The 20,912-nt window shown below is 38.0% G+C and overlaps 1 protein-coding gene across 1 annotated transcript in view; it reads left to right on the top strand.

The window, feature by feature from the left end:
• The window catches only part of fam163a (family with sequence similarity 163 member A), a 34,395-nt gene that overhangs the window by 11,549 nt on the left and 1,934 nt on the right, over window positions 1-20,912 (top strand). Inside the window, exons 2-4 of the mRNA XM_037768916.1 lie at window positions 16,292-16,391; window positions 16,478-16,499; window positions 19,195-19,309. Of these exons, the coding sequence (XP_037624844.1) occupies window positions 19,217-19,309 (93 nt within the window). The 5' untranslated portion in view covers window positions 16,292-16,391; window positions 16,478-16,499; window positions 19,195-19,216. The remainder of the gene's footprint in view (window positions 1-16,291; window positions 16,392-16,477; window positions 16,500-19,194; window positions 19,310-20,912) is intronic.

The following is a 20,912-nucleotide window of genomic DNA, read 5'->3' as shown; positions in this document are numbered from 1 at the left end:
AAGGCGCCTGCCTTCATTCATCCTCCTCGCCCTGCCATCTGTGACTGTGCTCCCTCATTTTATTAACTGTCACAGATGAAATGTCCATGTGAATGTATGCTAATGTAATATCCGTGGTACATTACTCCCTCAAAGATAGAAGCTGGACCATTTCATTTCCTTTTATGAGACTGCCGTGCTGACCAGCAGAATGGAGGTACAGTAATTACAGCTTCCCCGGCTGCCCGCTGCCCTGTACTGGGTGTGCGTTCAATGCTGCTCTGCTGCCAAGTGTGAAAGGGAAGCTGGCATATCGCAGGACAGCAGAGGAGGAGCTGAGCAGCTATAATGAAAAAACCTCTGCAAACCTCGTAAAGCAAGCAGACGCAGAGCTGTGTGCATGTTTAACGTCAGGTCCCTTCTCCTGCAGAAGTTATTCACTGTGAATGTGGACATAAATTAACTAGAAAATTAATCCAAGCATTCCAGTTTGAAGTGTGAGCGAGTCAATGGTTAAAATTGTCCCCTCAAAGCCAGAGGCTGTTGGTTCAGATTGTTTTTGAAGAATCTTAAAGAGTAACTTCATACCAGGCGGAAATCTGTTTCACTGTCCTATGTCTTTTCTCAGAAATGCGCTCTGTTGCACCTGTAACCGCACCCGACAGTGATGTCTTAAGGTCTTTTCAGACCAAACGGCAATAATTAAATAAAAAAATTCAAACCCATCTATCTCTATGAGCCTATCAGTAAATCCGAAACGTTTGAATTTCACAATGCTGCAAGTTTTTGTTTAGATTTCTGTGAATTTTGGATGTCGATAAAAACAATCCAACCAATAAAATAATTACTTTTGCTCATGTGATCAAAAGATTTCTGTCAATGTCATCATTTTGTTCATACGTCACACAACAATACGGATATTGATCGACTGATCCATTTGGTCTCACAAAATAGTGTCCTCTTTGACACACATAGTAAAGATTATAAAGACAACAAACATAAAAACAACATTTGGGAAAGTATAGCAGTTGAACTTACTTGTGATGGCGAGTAACTTACAAAAGAGGGGTAAACATACTTCGCTGTCAAGGTAACGTATAGAGAATCATTCATTTCCTAGTGCCTTAAGTCACAGTCACACGAGCGCCATCGCGTGCCTTTAGCTGATGTTTTGCTATGGACATTATTCGTTTCAGAAATGACATGTAGTCGCTGTAAAAGGTATACTATAAAACCTGACTATAAACAATATCAATTACGCTTTTATATTATTATTTTGATTACCAGCAATGGAAGCATATGAGCTCACTGTCTCAGAAATTGCCGGAGCCCCGGAGGTATTGTAAGCTGACCATTACAAACTAACCATTGAATTAAAGGCCATGTATCACATATGATATGAACACATTGAGACTCTGTTCAGTCAAGTCATGAATGATGAAAACCGGTGCAATGTAGCTCAGCATTTACACACGCGCCACCCATAGGAAATGCGACCACATTGTAGCTTTTTTACTGCACACTTGGAATATCGCACCTCTCTCCAGTGTGCAGAGTCGCCCGATTCGACTGTATCAGCTCACTAAATGTGCTTTATTAGTCGTTATAAGCCTCATAGATATGGGTCTATTACATTGTAAAAATGAAAGTATTAAAAATGAAAGTAACTAAAACTTTTTTAGGTTTAGGCAACAAAACCATTTAGTTAAGGAGTGTGGGTTTATTTTAGTAAAAACAACGATGAATCGATTTTAATTAATTTTCAGTGGAATTCACGGAGAGAGAATTTTTGTGTTGGTGTGAAAGGTTTGAACGCAAAAAATCATCAGCGAATATTCCATATGTTCGTTTTGGTTTTCTGTATTGTCACGGTGTGAAAAGGCCTTTAGAGTACACATGTACATCACTACACCAAGCTGAGAACTTAACCCACTTGAGGTCAGCAAAGACAAGCTTTAACAAGCTGTGATCGTGGTTGTGGTTGTGGTCGTGGTTGTATGTTTGTTTGTCGGCATGTTCATTCTGTGACTGACCCAAACCGGTCCAGGTTGTTTCCTTTCTCTGCCTCCGCGCCGGCGACTAATTCGATTTTGGTGGTCATAGGTCAAGACCACTGTGACCTTACAAAACACGTTTTTTGGCCATAACTCAAGAATTCAAATGCTAATTATGACAATTTCACACAAATGTCTAACAGGTTAAGATGATGAAGTGATGAGATTTTGGACAGACGTGGATGTAAATTGCAACTTGACTGGTTCGGCGAGGTGTACAACTGTGAGGCTAGTTTTATGATTGATTAAGTCTTCCAATCAAAAAATGATAAGAGAAGTGTTAAGAACAAAGAGTATGAAAAATGATGATCAATAACACAAACCGTATTCACTTTCATGTCTCCGTGGGTTTGACCTCAGACATCATTGTATTATGTTATTAATTAATTGTCTCCACTGTTGCAACCATTTTGGGCTGCATAAAAGCCTTCAGCAAGGTTTTGTGTAGCTGAAAGCGATACTGTCATAGATATGCAGTGTCCTTCTCACATCTCCTCTTCTTTCCGTTCTTTGCGTTCTTCACAACAGTCATGCTTCTGGATTTTTATTTTTTTAATAACCCCATTCAGTAAGCATTTAAAGGACGGGGATGTACAGGATGTTCAGAACAGTTTAAACCCAAATCAGCACAAAATACTCCTAATATCATTTTATGGCATGGTAAAAAAAAAATCAGTCAATATCAAATATATATAAAGGGCCCTGTTTAAACAAAACAAACAGTCAGCAGCTGTGGACGACCGCTAGTGCAGCTTTACCTCCGCTGTTTGCTGAGCGTTGCTGCAGGCTGCTGTCTCCACATCTGCTTAATGTCTAAATGTGTTTGTTTCACATTCAAACCTGAGAGCTCACAATCTGCTACTGATGGCTCCATCTACAGCAGTTAGTAGCATACAATGCCTGGCCTAAGGGCACTCCAACAGCTTTGTTGCATTACAGGAAGGTTTTACTCAGTGACTTTCACAGTCAGAGTTTCTGTCAGTTGTTGTGACAGGCTCCTCATCAGATCTAATCATGACTGTTATTAAGTGAACCATGTTTGAGCAAAATATCCATCATGCAATAGATTATGAGCTCCCTGCTGCAGGCTTGGTGCCCGTTGTGGTTTTTAATGGACTCACCAGAAAGCTCCCCAAGACACCGGTAGCTTTGTCACTGATGTGATATGAGCTGATGGATTTTGAGAAAATGTGAAATAATTATGCGTCGGGTGACCCCATTCTGTTACCAACAGCCTTTCATTCAGCTGCTACTAGCTGCTGTCATACAGGTAGTTATAGCCGCCCTGTGCTACTTTCCATCAATTTCTACACATTTGTTTTCTATTAACAAATACGATTAAAACAATTTCTTCAACACACAGGGTCAAATTATAACTTTATTGAAATAATACACTTCAAGATAAGAGAACAGTTGATACAGAGACAAACGATGTACTCTAATAGTAATCAAACTGTTAAAGCAAGGTTAATATATGAGATAGAGATATATGAGAAAAAAGAAATGGCAACAGAAACTGAGTTTGCGGTAATATGGCGTGTCAAAAAGAAAACTCCGGCTGCCTTTAGTTATTCGAAGGAATGAAAAAATTATGAACATTATCCACAAAGCATCTCTAAACTTTGAACAGTGGCAGCAGTAGTTATAGAGTATACAGTATATTACTCATTATGGTATACCATTAAATAACAGAAAGTGTTTTGTATTTGCACTATAGGAGCATTATTAAATAATAGAAAATGTTCGTTATTGTTTTTTTTACTGTTGATACACTCTTAAATAATAGCAAATTGCTTGTTTTTTGTTTTTTTAACTATAGATATACCATTAAATAATAGGAAATGGCTTGCTTTTTTTTACTATAGATACACCATTAAATAATAGAAAGTGTATTGTTTTTTACTGTAGGTACACCATTACACAACAGAAAATATCTTGTTTTTTTTTTAGATACGCTTTTAATTATTACAAAATTTCCGTTTTTAAATTGCAGGACAAAGTCCAATTTTAAGCCTAAAAGTCTAGTAAAAAAAAGATCTGAAAAAGAAGATCTGAAAGATGTCGGAGAAAAAAAGTCTGAAAAAAAAAATCTGAAAAATGTCGGAGAAAAAAAGTCTGAAAAAAAAGATCTGAAAAATGTCGGACAAAAAAAGTCTGAAAAAAAAGATCTGAAAAGGTCTAGTAGTAGTAGTTTGGATCATAGAAGTTTGCAGTATTAGTCACAGTAGTAGTAGGAGTATGAGCAGCAGCAGTAGTAGTCGTGGTTGAGTAGTCGTAGCAGTGGTAAAAGTGCAGTACAGCCATAGAGGTTAGAAGTCGCCCATAGCCATCCCACTGGTCTGGATGTCTGCTGATTGGCTTTGATTGAAAGGGAGGAAGTTGAATTTGGCATGTGTATAAAATTCCAGATGAACTGTGAGTAATGAATCTTTTGCTTGCCATGTGAGTGAAGGTATTCACCACATCTTTAGTCACAGCGAGTGTGTAGAAAGGCTGAATCAGGAGCTGGCAGGCTGGGGTACAGTGGCCTGGAGAGCTGCATAATGTACACCAGTTATAAATCTGCCAGCAGCGTATACGGCATCAGAACATGGTCCAGATTGGACGGAGAAAAAGACTGAAACTGTGTTCCAACTCTCTGTCGTCCTATCTCCCTTCATCTTCACGGGGACGAAGGCGTTTTTACCGCCTGTATTGATCATGTGCTTTTATAGGGCCAAGAGGATCATTCTGGGGAGTGGTTCTTCACGTCCATTGCATTCTTCGCCCCAAATGACCTCGAGCAAAATCAAGTAATTGAACTAAAATGTTCGGTGCCATCAATCTCTGCTTACTGGGCCGTAACTGCTGCGACAGCTTAAGAGGGAAGATGGGATAACGGTTGGTTGAGCTCCTGTAGGTGTCTCAGTACATGAAGAAGGCTTTCAAGGTCACATGTAAGTGTTTGCATCCAGGAAGTTAATTTACGTTTCGTTAGGAGCATTCTTACATCACAAACATGTAGTCGTAAAATACTGAAAGACTGTTTGTTATTCTGTAGTAAATTCCAGTGCTGTGGAAAGTTAGTTCCTTGGTTGATTCATCTTTTCCATTTAACTTTGTTTGCTTGTTTCACACTCATTGAATAAAAAACGCTTTATATTAAGGTCTTTATAATAAACATTAATAGGTAATAAGGCCCTTATAAGTCCTTATAGCAATAAGGCTTTTATTAACATTCTTAAGCAGTCTATAAACTGCTAACACGTTTCTTATAAGTGCTTATAGATGTGTTATAATGATGCTATTATCAACACTTATATAGTCTTATTAACACATAATAATGTTAAAAAGTTCTTATAAGGGCCTTATTACCTATCAACTAATGCTTATTACATGGACCAATATAAAGCATTACCAAATAACATTTTCTTTTTAAATTCATAGTGTATAACAAAGTGCAAAAATGAAATAAAACTACACTTTTAACAGATGATGTCACATGCTACAATGAAGAAAGGGTTGCTTGTATTACAATGCAGAGTAGCAGCCAGTCTGAGCCTTTTTGTCTTCTTTGTGCCATTAAGTGCCGGTATTTGTGCACATATTGAGTTCATGAATGCTCTAATTTTTCTGCATTCAGTGGCTCCTTCTTGTCCTTCGTTTTTATTGATCAGTGAACAGCTGATATTCAGATCATTCATTCCCTAATCACTTATTCGTTCCATTTTCCATTATGGGCATGGGTCGATCAACAGGAGAGCCTCTTAACCAAAAGCTACACAATATACGGCATTTAATTTAATAGGTAATAATTTTTAACTTAACTTAACTAACCTATTTAACTTTTGAATATGTAAATCAAGGCATCAAGTGTGGACAATTTATTTTTCTTATGCTTTTCATTGTATGTAAATACTACTTGTTTCTGTCTGTCCACTTGTTTGTATGATCATTCTCTTTTTCCTTATTTTTTATTTTATTATTTTTGTATTCTACATGTTTGAAATAATTTTGAAATTAAATTAAATGAAATAAATAATGGACAGATTGCAAAATATGCATACATATGTCCTATTACTTACTAGTGAAGTAACACAACACAAACACTCATATAAGTACAGTGCATATAGGAAGGGTATCAATGATATAAATGGTTGTCAGCAATGCAGCTAAAAACTCGAAATGCTCTTTCTCTCCTGTTTTAAATGTTTTTATTGTGAAGCATTATTTTTCCAAGATAGCAAAACATAGTATTGTCACGCTCCTTTTTTCATATAAATATATAAACAAAAGTCACAAGAAAAACACTCTTCAAAAATATGAAAATAAATAAATAAATAAATAAATAAATACATACATAATAAATTAAGGAAAATAAATACATTCTGAATAATAACATTGATATATACTGTATATAACTATTACTAATAATAATATATGATAAACAATAATAATAATCATGACAACAGTAATAAACCAGATGATTTTACCCTGAAGATTTTTAGATAATCTGACCCAAGTGGTCATCTCTACATGTCACTCTCGATAGTATAAGAAAGCCCAATGGACCTTCTATTGCTATTCTTCACCCCATGAATCCCCAATCCCTCACTACCACACTTTGGCACTTTGGTTGATTTTCAAATGTGTGTAGGAAGAGGGAACAGTGCGTATGGAAGTGTTTCACCAGCGTTTCAGCAGCAAGAACAACACATAAACTGTATGTCTGTCGCCAAACCAAAGCAATAGTCCAAACAGTAACCTGCCATAAAGCTCAATACACCCGGCCTCACAGTTTAATCCATTTATTGGGTTTAACAACATGGATAAAACTACATGTACACACAGTAGGACAGGAAAAAACTTCCAGTAACATCACTTCAGCACCAAGGACAGCGCATATTCCTTTACAGTGGAGTATAGGTCACCTGGTGTTTTCCAGCTTGTCATATGTTTCCAGTGAAATACACATAATAACTGTACTTTTACAGTTTACAGTTACAGTGTACAAACTGCTGTTGTTGTCACCTTACAACATTAACTAAAATCAAATGATCCAAACACTTCCTTTAATTGAATTTTGAGCTGCCACCGTGTGAAGTTTTCCTGTGCAGCTTTAACAGATTTGGGTCTTTTTGTTTTGACATTTTCCTCATGATTCTACTTTTACGGTGAATAAACTTAATTAAAAAAAAATCCCACAATTTCTAAACCGAACCCGTAAATTGTGTTTACTTCGCACACCCACGCATGCAAACAAACAAACATGCACACACACACATGCAAACACACAATCAGACGCCCACGCTGGGCCGCAACGGAGACGATAGAGAGAGGAAACAGATAGAGGAAAGCCTTTGGAACGCCAGATAACAGGATTAGACAAATTACATTTCAGCTGTGACCATGAATCCCGTTTGGATGTGCGACTTGTTTTCTCTCCGCCTACAACGGCAGCCGTAGAGCCGTGGAGTTTAGATGACAAAATGGTGGTTTTCCAAAATAATGTGTGGTGAAATTTTGCATGAATTAATTCCTGGGTCGATTGGCTCTGGGTCTGAGCTGCTGCTGCTGCTGCTGCTGCTGCTGCTGCTGCTGCTGCTGCTGCTGCTGCTGCTGCTGCTGCTGCTGCTGCTGCTCAGACCAACACCTGAAGCTGTCAGGAATAGAAAAGAGTTAAACAGGAAGTTTAAAAAAAACAGTCCTGGGTTCAGGGCTTGGACTGACGTTGATGGTGGGAAGATGTCAGTCTTCCACATTTTCGGGGACTCAGGTGAAATTAACCTTGCAAAGGCAGCCCACAATTTTCCCTTCTGTCATTGTGCTCTGACAAGGCCGTGGATGAAAGTACAGTCGATGGCTGACAGTGAACACTTACTACAACTCATGTGACATACACATCGAGTGCTGAGCTGTCTTTGGTCTTCGCTTCCAGTTTTAGTTCTTTAAACTGTTGACAGAATTATTTTCTAAATAACACTGATGTGAGAAACAGGTCATACAGTTGCTGAATCATTTCCATTTTATATTCATATATATAATTGTTTCTTTCACCAATAAGAGGTCAGAGTCAGTATCATCATCTAAACACTCCCTAGCGTTCACTAATCTGGTACCTGGTTTGCACAATTTATTCTCAATGGACGTTTCTTAAACTGTGTTCACACTACGAGCGACACAGCAACAGGCTGCAAGTCCTTTTCAATGGAAAACGGTGACAAAAAGCCACAAACTGACGCCTGAAACTCTGCTGCTTGGCGGCTGTGACGTACTACAAATAAAGTTGTCTGGTCTCATGGTACGTGTCCACATGGATGTTTTTGGATGTGAGGGATCGTCTCGCTTCCCAGCATTGGATGCTTGATGGGCTGCCACTAGACACAAAGCACCTGATTAGATGAACGCTTTCCGTCGTGAGCTGCTGCTTACAGCTTTCAAACCAGAACCAACATGGCGGCTCGTTTGGAAACTCGTATATCACAAATAATAGTTCACCGAAAGGTGTTTCTGAAAACGAGAAATAAGCAATACAGTTGCTTAATCTGTCGTCATTTTAGATTGACAACTGTTCGTTTTTCGGGAATTTCCAGAAACGACGAGTCGAACTAGACGCCCCTGATTTTGCATAAAATAGTTTAGACCTCAACTTTATGCAAATGAGGAGCGGCCAACGTGATGGTCCGACTCTAGAAACGCAACGCTACACAACCCTAATGCATTGCATGGCTGCTTACATAGACAATGAATAGGAAGCGTGGAAAGGACGGATCCATCAACTTTTCTTCAGCACTCCAATGAGGCTGTGAGGCGTCAATCAATCATATGTTTTTCTTTCACCCTGTTCCGTTCTATCTAACGAAATGCTGTTAGCTAGTTCCCAGTACGTACATAACTACGTCAACAAGCGTTTAAGCAACAGCAACTCGCCGACAATGTAGCTGGGCGCGCTGGCGGTTTTGTTCTTTTTGTCGCTTGTAGTATGAACCTAGCATTAGACTTAAACCATGTATTGCAAACAAGGGTTGGATATTGAGAACCAGTTCTGAACTACAACAAGGATTCAATAAGAATATGCTTTTTTTAATTCTGCTTATTGATTTCTGGTAGCATAATTTGTACTATGATTTAATCTACATTGCCCATTCATCAGCACAAGTGTATAAAATATGAACAGGAACCAAAATCAATTGTCAGAATCAGATCGCTAAAATCTAAACGATGCCCAACCCTAAAACATGACCGTCATGATGGAGTCTGACTTTGCAAGGCTTTGTCACAAGCTCACTTCTGTAACCTTTAGACTCTTGCTGCTCCTGAGTTAACAGGAAGTATAGTGTCAAGTTCAGCTGCATGTTTTCAGAGCTACATAGGCATAAGTACATTCATTTCTGAAAATGTGATATTTTGGAGATTTCTTGTCAGTTACAGGTTTGGGACACCGTTCTTTGGTGAAACCCTTTTCAAAATCTCCAAAATGTCAGCAGTAAAACTAGTCTTCCTTTTAGTTTCACTACAATGCATTTTTTTTTAGTATCCAGTGGGTTTGATGGGGATTTAAATATTAAAAGTTAATTTAATAATCCTTCATGTGAAATTATGTTACAAGCATGGATTGTGTTTGTAGTGTGTTTTGGGGGAGGAGAGACTGACACTGGCCGGCTGCTGGCTGGAGCAATTTAAGATCCGCAGAATCAATCTCGTAAAAATCCTCCAGGGCAGTCGAGGTCCTTCAGCTGCTCCTGAAGACTGATGGCTGAGACTCCAGAGGGAACACTCCATCAGAGAGAGAGAGGAGGGAGGTCGCTCATGAGATATTCTCATTACTCTCATTTGCCAAAGAAAGCATATGGGAAACCTGCAGTTTTACAGCATGAAGGGTATTTATCCTACAAACCAAATAACTTACAGGACAAAGGAAAGCAACAACGGAAATGGAAACAATGGAGTGCCAACAAGCTGATAAAACCCACCAAATATAATTGCAGGTGTACAAACTTCTAACATCAACATAGTCTAGTGTAGTGCATTGTATCATACCATGACATAATCTAACGTTAAGGTGTGTGATGGAGTTTTTATAGCATACAGTTTACAGTATATCATAACAAAGAGAGGGACACTTTGTTTTGCCCTAACCATGAGTCTGCCAAGCCAACGTCATTTTCAGTTGACATGGAAGCTGCAGTAGTTTTTCTTTCTGTAATCTGACTTATGCCACAGCACAGGTAGTACAATTTGGTGGGAGATCTTGGTTTCCACTAAGCCTAAAGGCTGCAAACAGGTCACAGCATAAACTGAATGCCTTGATGACCAACTACAAGAAAAGGATCCTTGAACCCGGCAAGCTCTGCCTGCTTTAAGCAGTCGCTCCACTCTTCCCCAAGCATGTATCATAAGAAATTAATAACGGACTCCAAGGTGGCGCCTATTCAGTCCGTTGAGAACTGCTCGCCTGGAGCATATGGCAAAAACATTTTCTAGCTTCTGCGTTTACTTCCGTTGTATGCGGCCCACTGAATATGTACAGTAGTGTTTCTCAAGCTTTCCCCCGCCGGCGAGATCCCACTCGGACCATAGACTTTACATTGTGATGACGTTGCAGATGTTTAAATCCCTTTTCTCAGCTCGAGGGAAGTTTTACAAATATAAAACCCCCGTGGATCAAACATTAATCCACCTTGTTTGCAGTTCGAGGTGTCCTGTCAACAGTTTTACAGATGTCTCTTTTACAATGGTGGTCTATGGGGGAAATGCTTTTTGGGCCGCGGGGGGATTTTCCGTTGCAATACCGCAAATCGTGGTCTTATTATACATCCATGCTCTTCCCCAGCATCCCTTGCACTCTCAGTGTGGTAGGGCCAGCTCACTCTGATCCTTGTCTCGTGTTGCTAAAGGTGCACGGAGCTCAGCGTTGGCTTCAGTTCATTTAGGTTAACAAATACATGCAGATAGAAACTACACCAAAACATTTCAGTACTCTTCTTACTTTTACTGTCTGTCCTCTGAGATTGGTAACCAATCAAAACGCAAATGAAAATCTATGACCTTTACACATACAAGAACCTGTGCATCTGCGAAGACATCATCCACGCTTGTTGACATTTTTGTGCCATTTATGTGTTGCTATTTTTAAATGCTTAAAGGTTTTTTAAAGGCTATGTAGCTATGTAGGAAGGCGTCTCCATTCTTATTGAAGCTCTGATTGGTCTGATTGCTTCTTCACCTGAGGAAAGCAGTCATCAATTAGCACAACACCAGACCTATTTAAATTGCTGAACAAATTAAAGATGTGGGTAATGATTTAGGTCAGGAAACAGGCTGCTTCCAAGTAATTAAAAGTGACAAAAACAAACCAACAAAAGGAGACGGTTAAACTGATTTTTTTTTTTAGCTGCAAATTGTGGTTTTATTATGTATATTCCCTAGTTTTTTATTTCCAAAATAAATACAGATAACAAAGAAAATGAATGAGCCCTACATATACTGGATCGTACCAAAATGTAACACAACATGCTGTTAGTGTAGTGTAACAAAATGCAATATAAGATATCACCATTTACAAACATCAGCATTACTTACAGCCTCAGGATACACATAACCCAACCGAGATGACTGACATGTGTCAGCATGGTGGTGGGAGAGAAAAATGTATTTTCTGCCTCAGGCTAAAATGTTGCAGATTCAAGCTTTAAAGAAAAATAACAGCTTGTCCAAAACTGAAATGTGCTGAGCACCAGAGTGCAGTGCAGCTCCAACTCAACAAAGTGACACACCGAATGGATTCTGGGAGGATTTCATCATCCACAGGGCCAGTGTTGCCAGATCAGACTGACAGTTTCAAGTCCAATCACAACTTAAAATACATCCAATTCAATAAAATCATAACCTTGGGGAGAAACCTGTGTAAAACCATTACATGCGCAATAGAAAACACATCAGACGCATACAAAATTTCATATCTGCGTCAAATAACCAAATAGGCTATCGCAACCCACAAAGAGTGCAGTCAGACAACCAAATACACAAATTCCCATTTGAATGCCAATGATGATGACGTCAAGGTCCTCTCTTATCCCTGCAGCGATTGAATACAAGTCGTGTCAGTGAAATATTTCTCAAATGAAATGAGTCAATAATATGAGTGGACACAACGAAGTTTACCAAATTCTGTATCTGTGTTTTTGACCATAAAATGACGGCTTGTTTGACAGCCCAACTTATTCAAAAGTAGCCCAGTTGGGCGGAAACCAGCCCAATCTGGCAACACTGGTACAGTTTACCTGAGACACACCTAAATTAATATTATTAGCCTATGCTTACAGCTTTGATGGATATATGTATATACTTGTTGCTCGTTCAGTGTATTTTTGTCTATATGACTGTAACTGTATGACTATAAACAGGTTAAAACCTCCCCTTAAACCTGTGAATCCATGAAGACCTGAGCTGTCTTTATTAATGTGTTATGTATGTACAGCACTATCAGCTGCTGCAAACGACATGAGTTCCGCTGCTTTAAACATACTGAAATGAATCAGACTTAATGTGTATTATACTGCAGTATCATCTTTTCGATTGGACATTTGTGGTGAGTGTTGAGGTACAGTGGTGTTATTTAGTAAATGAAACACTTGTGCTTTTTGTGCACTGACCGCAGCTAAGTGCCATGAAGACTCTGTGTCTGTTCTAATGGATGTTTTATTAGGACGTCCTGATTTATTTGGTAGTGCATGAGTACATGTTTGCCTGAGTGGGTTCTGTATGTGTGTGTGAGAGAGTCTTATCAGTATACAGGGCTCTTCAGGCAGTACTGGGGATTGAAGGCCACTCTAATCTGGACCCAACGGTGACTGATCCAGCTCTCTTTCTGTCTGTGCTCAGCATGAGTGTGTGAGTGTGTGTGTGTGTGTGTGCTGATGCAGATATCTCATTTCTCTCTGTAGTTTGTCAAACGAAGTGAACTCCAATTAATCTAACCAACGAGTTTGCCTGAAAGTGCTTGCAAAGCAACATGTAAACAGGGAGAAAAACAAATCTGTTATTGTGTGTCTGAGTAAAGGATGACGTGGTGACAGCGGTGACTCCGTTTCCATTTCCTCCACGCTGAACAAGTCACCGCGCTGGCATTAATTATGAAAAATAGTTTGGAGTCTGAGATTGCGCACAGTGGAGAGAGTTCTGATGAATGATGTTAAGAGGAATCTGTCAGCTGCCATCCCGTTTGGTCTCTACAAATAATTGAAGGCTAGTGTACTTTGTGACGGAAACATGGTTTATGAGCTCGGCGCCAGTGTAGCGGTTCAGACTGCGGCCTCTGGGAGCAGCACTGCCTCCTTTTCTTTTCCTCAGTGAAGAGACTGACAGCACATCCAGCTCAGTGGGCTTTTAATGGAGAAACCCATTCAGCTTCTCTTAACACCGGTACATATCATCAGTTTCAGATGTTCAACATGTCTCAGGAGCTGTTGTATGATGCAGTTTGGTCTTAACCTGCCTCATCTGCTTCTACTGCAGTTAGTCCCTGTATCCATATGTCATAGAAAGTATAAAGTAATTCTGTGTTTGGATTACAATATGTAATGCAGTCACTCTTATATGCTTTAAAGTACAAACATGCACACTAACATTGATCCATTTTTGATCCATCCCTTCATGACAATGGACACAATCATCCCACATCGATGAACAGAGAAAAGACAAACATGGGGAAAATATTGATAGGGGTGCATATTACACAAAATATTATTTTCCCAGAGTTGTTGCTCAATGTACATGTACATATTTCCCTTTAGGTAGCTTTCTGAAATGTTTCAAAAATGTATTAAATATGTTTTGTCAGAACTATATGAAAGTAGAAAATCAGCACACAGGAAGAACGGATGGCTTTTATTCAGCAACCTACCGTACTGTCAGTCAGACTAACTGGAATGAATACGCTGTATCGCAGGTCATGTGATGCCCATTGTCCCAAAAGGGCTTTTTCCCCCATGCATGATTTCATTAACACTTTGTACAATGATGGACTGACAGACTTCATCTATCACATCACATGTACAACACAAACTGCTCACATGCTGCTACAAACACACACACACACATACACACACTTCAGTCAATTCAGACATCAAACAGCAGGAATCATAAGTGACAGGCTGAGAAATTAGCTCTGTGTGCTCATGCAGAACGGTGTGAATGTGTGTCAACATCCATACACGTCTGTACCCATAGTGCTACTTCCTTAATTCATTCCTTTATCTTCTTGTAGTTTCTTACTTCCTCTTTCCTTCTTCCTTACATACATTACCTTCTCAATCCTTTATCCCCCCTCCTTTTTTTTCATCCTTTCACTGAAATGCCCTCCACCCCAATCATGGTTTTGGCATGTTTTTATCAGCAGTGATAGATTTCCCTTCACCTAGACAAGCCTCAGCGTGCAGATTAAAACCCCTCAACAACAGAGCCCCTCGCAGCTAAATCACTTTTACTGCTGCTCTGCCGTAATGCTGCATGCATGTGTGTGTGTGTGTGTGTGTGTATTTGAGTGTGATGAGATAAAGCGATATTGCTCAAGAATACATTTGAGGATTTTAATCTCTTTCTAAATACCATGATTCTCAGTTTCTTTCCTCTGAGCAGTGATCTGACCTACGAGTTTCTGTTACACTGATTATTTGTAGCAAAACTGAAAATTTGTTTTGAGGAGATCTGAAACTACCGTGATGGAGTAGACGGTGAAAAAAATGAAAATCAAACTTCATCAACAGAAATCCAAGAAGGAAACATCACATGCATACATTGAATACAATGACAATGCTGTTTATTTACAGCTGGTGGACACAATTACAACACCAGTCGATCCCAACCTGGCACCCCCTAAATAAATATGTTGTAGAAAATGTTGTAAGAATGTGATGTTATTACTTTATTGTGATTGTGTCAGAGCAACCCGATCTCATGGGACGGCGTATAAATAGCACAACATTACAAAGACATTCAGCGTGTCATGAGGATGCATTTTAGCCTTTTTGGGTGCCATTTGTACGCCATGCAACAAAACTACAGTAATGTCCACAGTTAGGTTTAGGAAAAACATCATGGTTGGACTTCAAATAAGTACGTAAACTAAGTAAAATATGTACGAAAACAACGTAACATAAGTATAGAAAACACGTCATAAATGTCACTATCGTAATTTACAAAACCAAACACCGGTCTCGAACACCGATCTCCTGGTTGAAAGTCGTGTGTTTGTTGGACCCATCCACCTCCCCTCCCGGCCTTTCTCTCTTTTTATTCTACCCCACTAGCTCTGAGCGTAGCGTAGTTACACGGATGCATTTACATTTCAGTCAGTCGAGACCACATGGCGTATAAATGACACGCCAAATGCAAGAACTGCACGCTTTTGCCTTGCGTATTATCATGTCATTCATACGCCTTGTCGTGCGACTGGGCTGGTCAGAGACAAGTTGATTCAACTCTGTGATATTTGAAGCTGTGTTGTGGTAGTAAATTAAAATTGTTCATGGTGATAGAGCCGTGTTAAGAGTTGATAAGGTGTGTTCAATGACTAAGTAGTAAAAATGCTGAAGTGCTCCTTTAATTATGTTACTGACTACGTCATAGCCAATAGCTCGCAGTTAAGGTTAATCAGTCTGTGGAGCAAGACAGTTTTTTAACCGGTGTGTCAAGTTGAGCACAGAGTTAATCTTAACTTTAGTTTTGTTCTCAGTAAACTTTTAAAACAGAGTTTCTGTCTCTGAAGATACATTTTGCGCCAGGCTTATTGCCAATATACAAACGGTAACAGTAGTGGTAATGTAGATTACCGGACAGAGAGAAGATTGCCGCTACACATTGTAGTGGACAAAATACTGAATTGCATTGCATTACACTATAGGAACAGGTGTTGCTATTATTTTGTCCACCCTCTGTGTGTACTGTAATGCGACATTAGTTTGTGTGTGTGTGCATGTTTAAGCCTTGTGTCCATTTACTGTGTTACAGACATGACTTTCTGACCTTGCTTCCCTTTTTCCTTCCTTCCTCCCTTCCTGCCTTCTCTTTACTTACTTACGTCCTTGCTAGTTTCCTTACTTCCTTTCTTCCCTTCTTCCTTTCTTCTGCATTCCTGGTCATCATCTAGTGTCAGTACTGTATGTTTGTGTCTCTGTATGATATCTTTCTGCTCTCTCTGTGCCACCTAGTGGAGAAAAATGTGTAAAGCTTCTTCAATTCAACTGTTATACCATTTCTTCCATTTGCTCTCTCCTTAGAGATGTTCATACAGTGTGGCTATCCAGCGGTGTGACCTCTCACCTTTGACCTCTGATTTGATTTCTCTTCACCCTTACAACCTTCAAACACTCTTCTGATGTAAGTCTGTCTGTCTGTCTGTCTGTCTGTCTATCTTTCTATCTATGACATGTAATATACAACCTTTGTTGTTTCTCTGCTTTCAGGTGTTAAGCAACTTTGCTGAACGTGAGTATATAACAACCATAATCACAACCAGGTTTACTCTATAGGACTTATGTAACGTGGCAAATTCATTTTAATATTGTTTTGTTACAGTTTTTCTCAATCGCTGTGGCTCATTTTTCAAAACAGTCTTAACTTTCTCTAAACTGTAAGTACAACATTCACAACTGTTTGATGGGACATCACAACTCTATTGCATCTTTGTAAAAGGTAGTAACTCACCAAAACATTTCATTCATGTTTCAAAACCTAATTATTGTGTCAGTAAGTTGGCCAATGGCACCAAAATGAAAAGTTGTCATGGTGTGAGCCGTACTGGTCAAAATGTTTACATATTTTTTCACCATGGCAGTCAACCCTGGAAATGTTTCTTATATATTTATATAAATTAAAATTAAATTATATTATATAAATAAATTTCTTTTTTTTACTACTTTTTGTTCACACTGACTGCTTGCTGTACTATACCAGGATGTCAGTTTTGTTCAGCTGAATGCTGTTGTGTGTTTAGATTCCCCATTTCAACAGTAGGTCAAAATCTACTGGGAAAAGTCAATACTGTAGTAGTTACACAGAAAAAAGATATGCACTTTTACAGTAAATGTATTTGTGTAACAATGTGTTATATGTACTGTAAACAGAAAATTATCTTTTGATCTTTCATATTAAGTCATGTACAGTGAACAGAAATTTTACCACAACATTACATCTATGCCAAAAAAACAACAACAACCCTGCAACAATGAAAAAACCTGCGTTAGCTCAGTTCAAACACAACTAATTGTACCTCTTTGTCATAGATATTTATGAAATATACATAAATGTCTGACAGATTTTGATAATTGAATGGATCATTTTGCATGTGATGGCTCAAACAAATGAAAGATTTTTTAGAAGTTGTGAAAAAGATGACAATTTCACGGAGAATCAACTCATCAGTTTGGATCAGCAAGACGTGCAAGTGGTTATTGTACTTACTCTTTTGAACACATGCCAAAACTCGTGCTATACGCTTGAATGAATGATACAGTCTAATCTGTAGTGAACAAAAAACTATTTGTTCAGAGGTTTAAACTTATGTTTTAAAAAAATCAATTCTCAATCAAGAATTTAGCCAAAGCGAGTGAAAAATACTGTAATCTTAATTTTCATACAGTCTGTTAGCGAAGAAGAATAGCATTTATATATGAATTTTGAAATGTTTTTATTTCTATTGTTTGAAATTGGTGTTTTTCAAAACTTGGTTTTCAGTTACATTAAAGTAAATATTTGATAAAACAGTAAAATATAAAGCTATATATGTTTATATTTACACAAGCCACAACAAACATAATGTGGTAATTTCAGCTGCAAAAAAAATCGAGGTATTTAAAAGGTTGTTAATAAAAAGAAATTTAAGTTTGAAATAATACAAAATATATATTAAAGTGTCTTTATGATAGGGTTCCATTTCTGCAGGTAGTAGAGTTGACACTGTGTATAGATTTCAGCTGTACTAACTGTATTTAAGTCATTTACACTAAACACATTTTCTACCCAATTCTCTCCATATGATTATAGAATGACCTTTAGTGTTTGCTCTATTAACATACTTACATAGAAAATGTATTTCAGCACATTTGCATCTGTGTTTACTGTGATGTTGACCTTTGCGTGATTTGATTAAGCTTCATATTTGCTGTGCAGTGGTTACAGATTTTCTCATTCGCTTTGGCTCAATTCTTGAATGACAATTATTTTTTTCAAAACAATGAGTTCAAATCTCTGAAAAATTAGATTGTTGTTCACAAAAGATTAGAATTTTAAATTGCACATTTTGGCACATATGTGCAAAAGAGTCAGTACAATTTGCACAATAACCACTTACACATGTGTTGCTGATCAAAACTGATGAGTTGATTCACAGTGAGATTGTCATCCTCTTCACAACTTCTAAACATTCATTGTTTGAGCCATCACATGAAAAATGATCCATTCAATTATCAAAATCTGTCACACATACATACTGTATATATTCCATAAATATCTATGACAAGGTGTTTTTTACTTTACTTACTTTCGGCATAGATGTCATTTTGTGGAAAATTTTCTGTTCACTGTATATGACTTTACATGAAAGACCAAAGGTTAATTTTCTGTTTACAGTAGGTGTCATGTTACATATTGCTACACAAAGACATTTACTGTATACATACAAACGTGCATATCCTGTTTCTGTGTAACTACTACAGTATTCTACAGTACTTTTCCCAGTAGATTTTGACCTGCTGTTGCGATACACAACAGCATTCAACTAGACAAAACAGACGTATAGTACAGTAAGCAGTCAGTAGAACAAAACAGATATATGCATGTAAATAAGCATTTCCAGGGTTGACTGTCATGGTGAAAAAAAGTCTAAACATTTTGACCAGTACGGCTCACACGATGACAAAACAACTTTTCATTTTAGTGGCATTGACCAACTTACTGACACAATTCTGTAACTAGGTTTTGAAGTAAGAATGAAGTGTTTTAGGTGAGTTACTCCCTTTTGCAGACATGCAATAGAGTTATGATGTCCCATCAAACAGTTGTGATGATTGTTCTTACAGTTTAGATAATATTAAGACCGTTTCACAAAATGAGCCAAAGAGACTGAGACCAAACTGTAATGTTAACTTGCTAATGATGTCACTTCCTGTACCCTGTGTGTCAGAGTTTGATGGAGAGCTGGTCGGATGACAGCTGGAACTGTTGTCATAACCGGAGGAATACTGGCCACAGTGATACTTCTGTGTATCATAGCAGTGCTCTGTTACTGTAGACTCCAGGTACGTCTCATTAAGTGTCAAACCGTAATCCTTCTGCCACAAGTGGTTCTCAGTATTTATATACTGTATATATGGAATTATATGGAAATTGTATTTAGAAAGTTCAGTAAGAATTTGTAGTTCACAGTGCTTTCGATCAGTGTTTCCCAAACTTTTTTTTTCTGGGCACCAACTTTAAAAATGACAAAACATTGCAACCCAATTCACAATAGGCCTTATCTATAAATCGTGACACCAGCGAATCTGTGCATAAATTAACATTTTACTGCTATTTCCACATCATACACATCATACTATCTTGGAGAGGTAAACCAGTCATTTTGAAAGAGATATATGTTAGATAAATCATAAATTTGTTTTATGCACGATATTAAAAACATCTACACGTTAAATACTTTATAAATTAGACCAAATAAATGCATTTAGGCGGAGTTAATAGGCCCTTAGTTTTTTCCTCTCATCAGTAAAACAGAATATACGCTAGTCTTTCATATTAGATTCAATGTTATAAGTAGGGTGCAATTATCATTCATAGTATATTACAATACGGATATTCAGGCTCCCTCATGTGGCACAAAGGTGTACTGCAGATATATAAATGTTAAAAGACTATGGAAGAAATTCTGCAAATGTATCTGGCGACCCTAATAACATCTCCTGCGACTCACCTGTCTTTGGGAATGACTGCTTTAGACAGTTTAAACAACATTATATTGGCTTCAGCTTAGTAAACTAAAAAGCCTCTATCTTTATCTCTATCTATAATAAGCTTTGAAAACTTACTTTTGTTTCAACAACAACTTATCAGTTCTCAGTGCAGTGTGTCTGGTTGTAAGAATATTGTAGAAGTGGGTGCTAGTAGCTACCTTAAAAAAAAGACAAAGTAAAACAAGACACTTCTTTTGTATCAAGAAAACAGCATTTGAATATGCTACATTCTTGAAGCATGTTGATTATATTGGAAAAAGTGAATTGATCTCATTCTATTTGCAGATTTCTTCATTTGTTTTAAAGGTCCCATATTATAAAAAAAGCGAAATTTTCATGTTTTTTTTTAATTATAAAGCAGACTTGAGTCCTATATAAACACTGTGAAAGTATCAAAACACTCAAACCACAGGGAAATACACACAGCCCGTATTCAGAAACTCTGCATTTGAAACAAGCTGTCAGGATTTCTGTCCATTTGTGATGTCACAAATGTACAATATTTAGACCCTTTACGCAGTTTTAAACGTAAACCTTCTAAACGTGTCCCAGTTTATTCCTGGTTTCAGTGTATGTGAATGTCATCAGCTGACAGGAAGTACACATGGACCCAAGCTGTTGCCTAGCAACACAATTCTGTTACAATTTCGTCACAATTCCGTCGAAATGTGCTAAAACGGAGCGTTTCGGACAGAGGGTAAATACAGGTATATTCAGGAAGACCGTATGAGGAAAATAAAGGTGTTTTTGAACATTACGGCATGTAAACATGTTCTAGTAGAAACACAAAACACAAGTATGATCCTGACAATGAGCACGATATGGGACCTTTAAGAAAATAAGACTCAATAACAAACTCAATGTTGTAGACTGAAGAGCAGCCAGTTTATGTCAA

This window comes from Sebastes umbrosus, chromosome 5 (assembly GCF_015220745.1).
Source record: "Sebastes umbrosus isolate fSebUmb1 chromosome 5, fSebUmb1.pri, whole genome shotgun sequence".
Taxonomy (NCBI): Eukaryota; Metazoa; Chordata; class Actinopteri; order Perciformes; family Sebastidae; genus Sebastes; species Sebastes umbrosus.
Note: the sequence above shows the minus strand (reverse complement) of the source record. Positions and strands in the feature narration are given on the sequence as shown.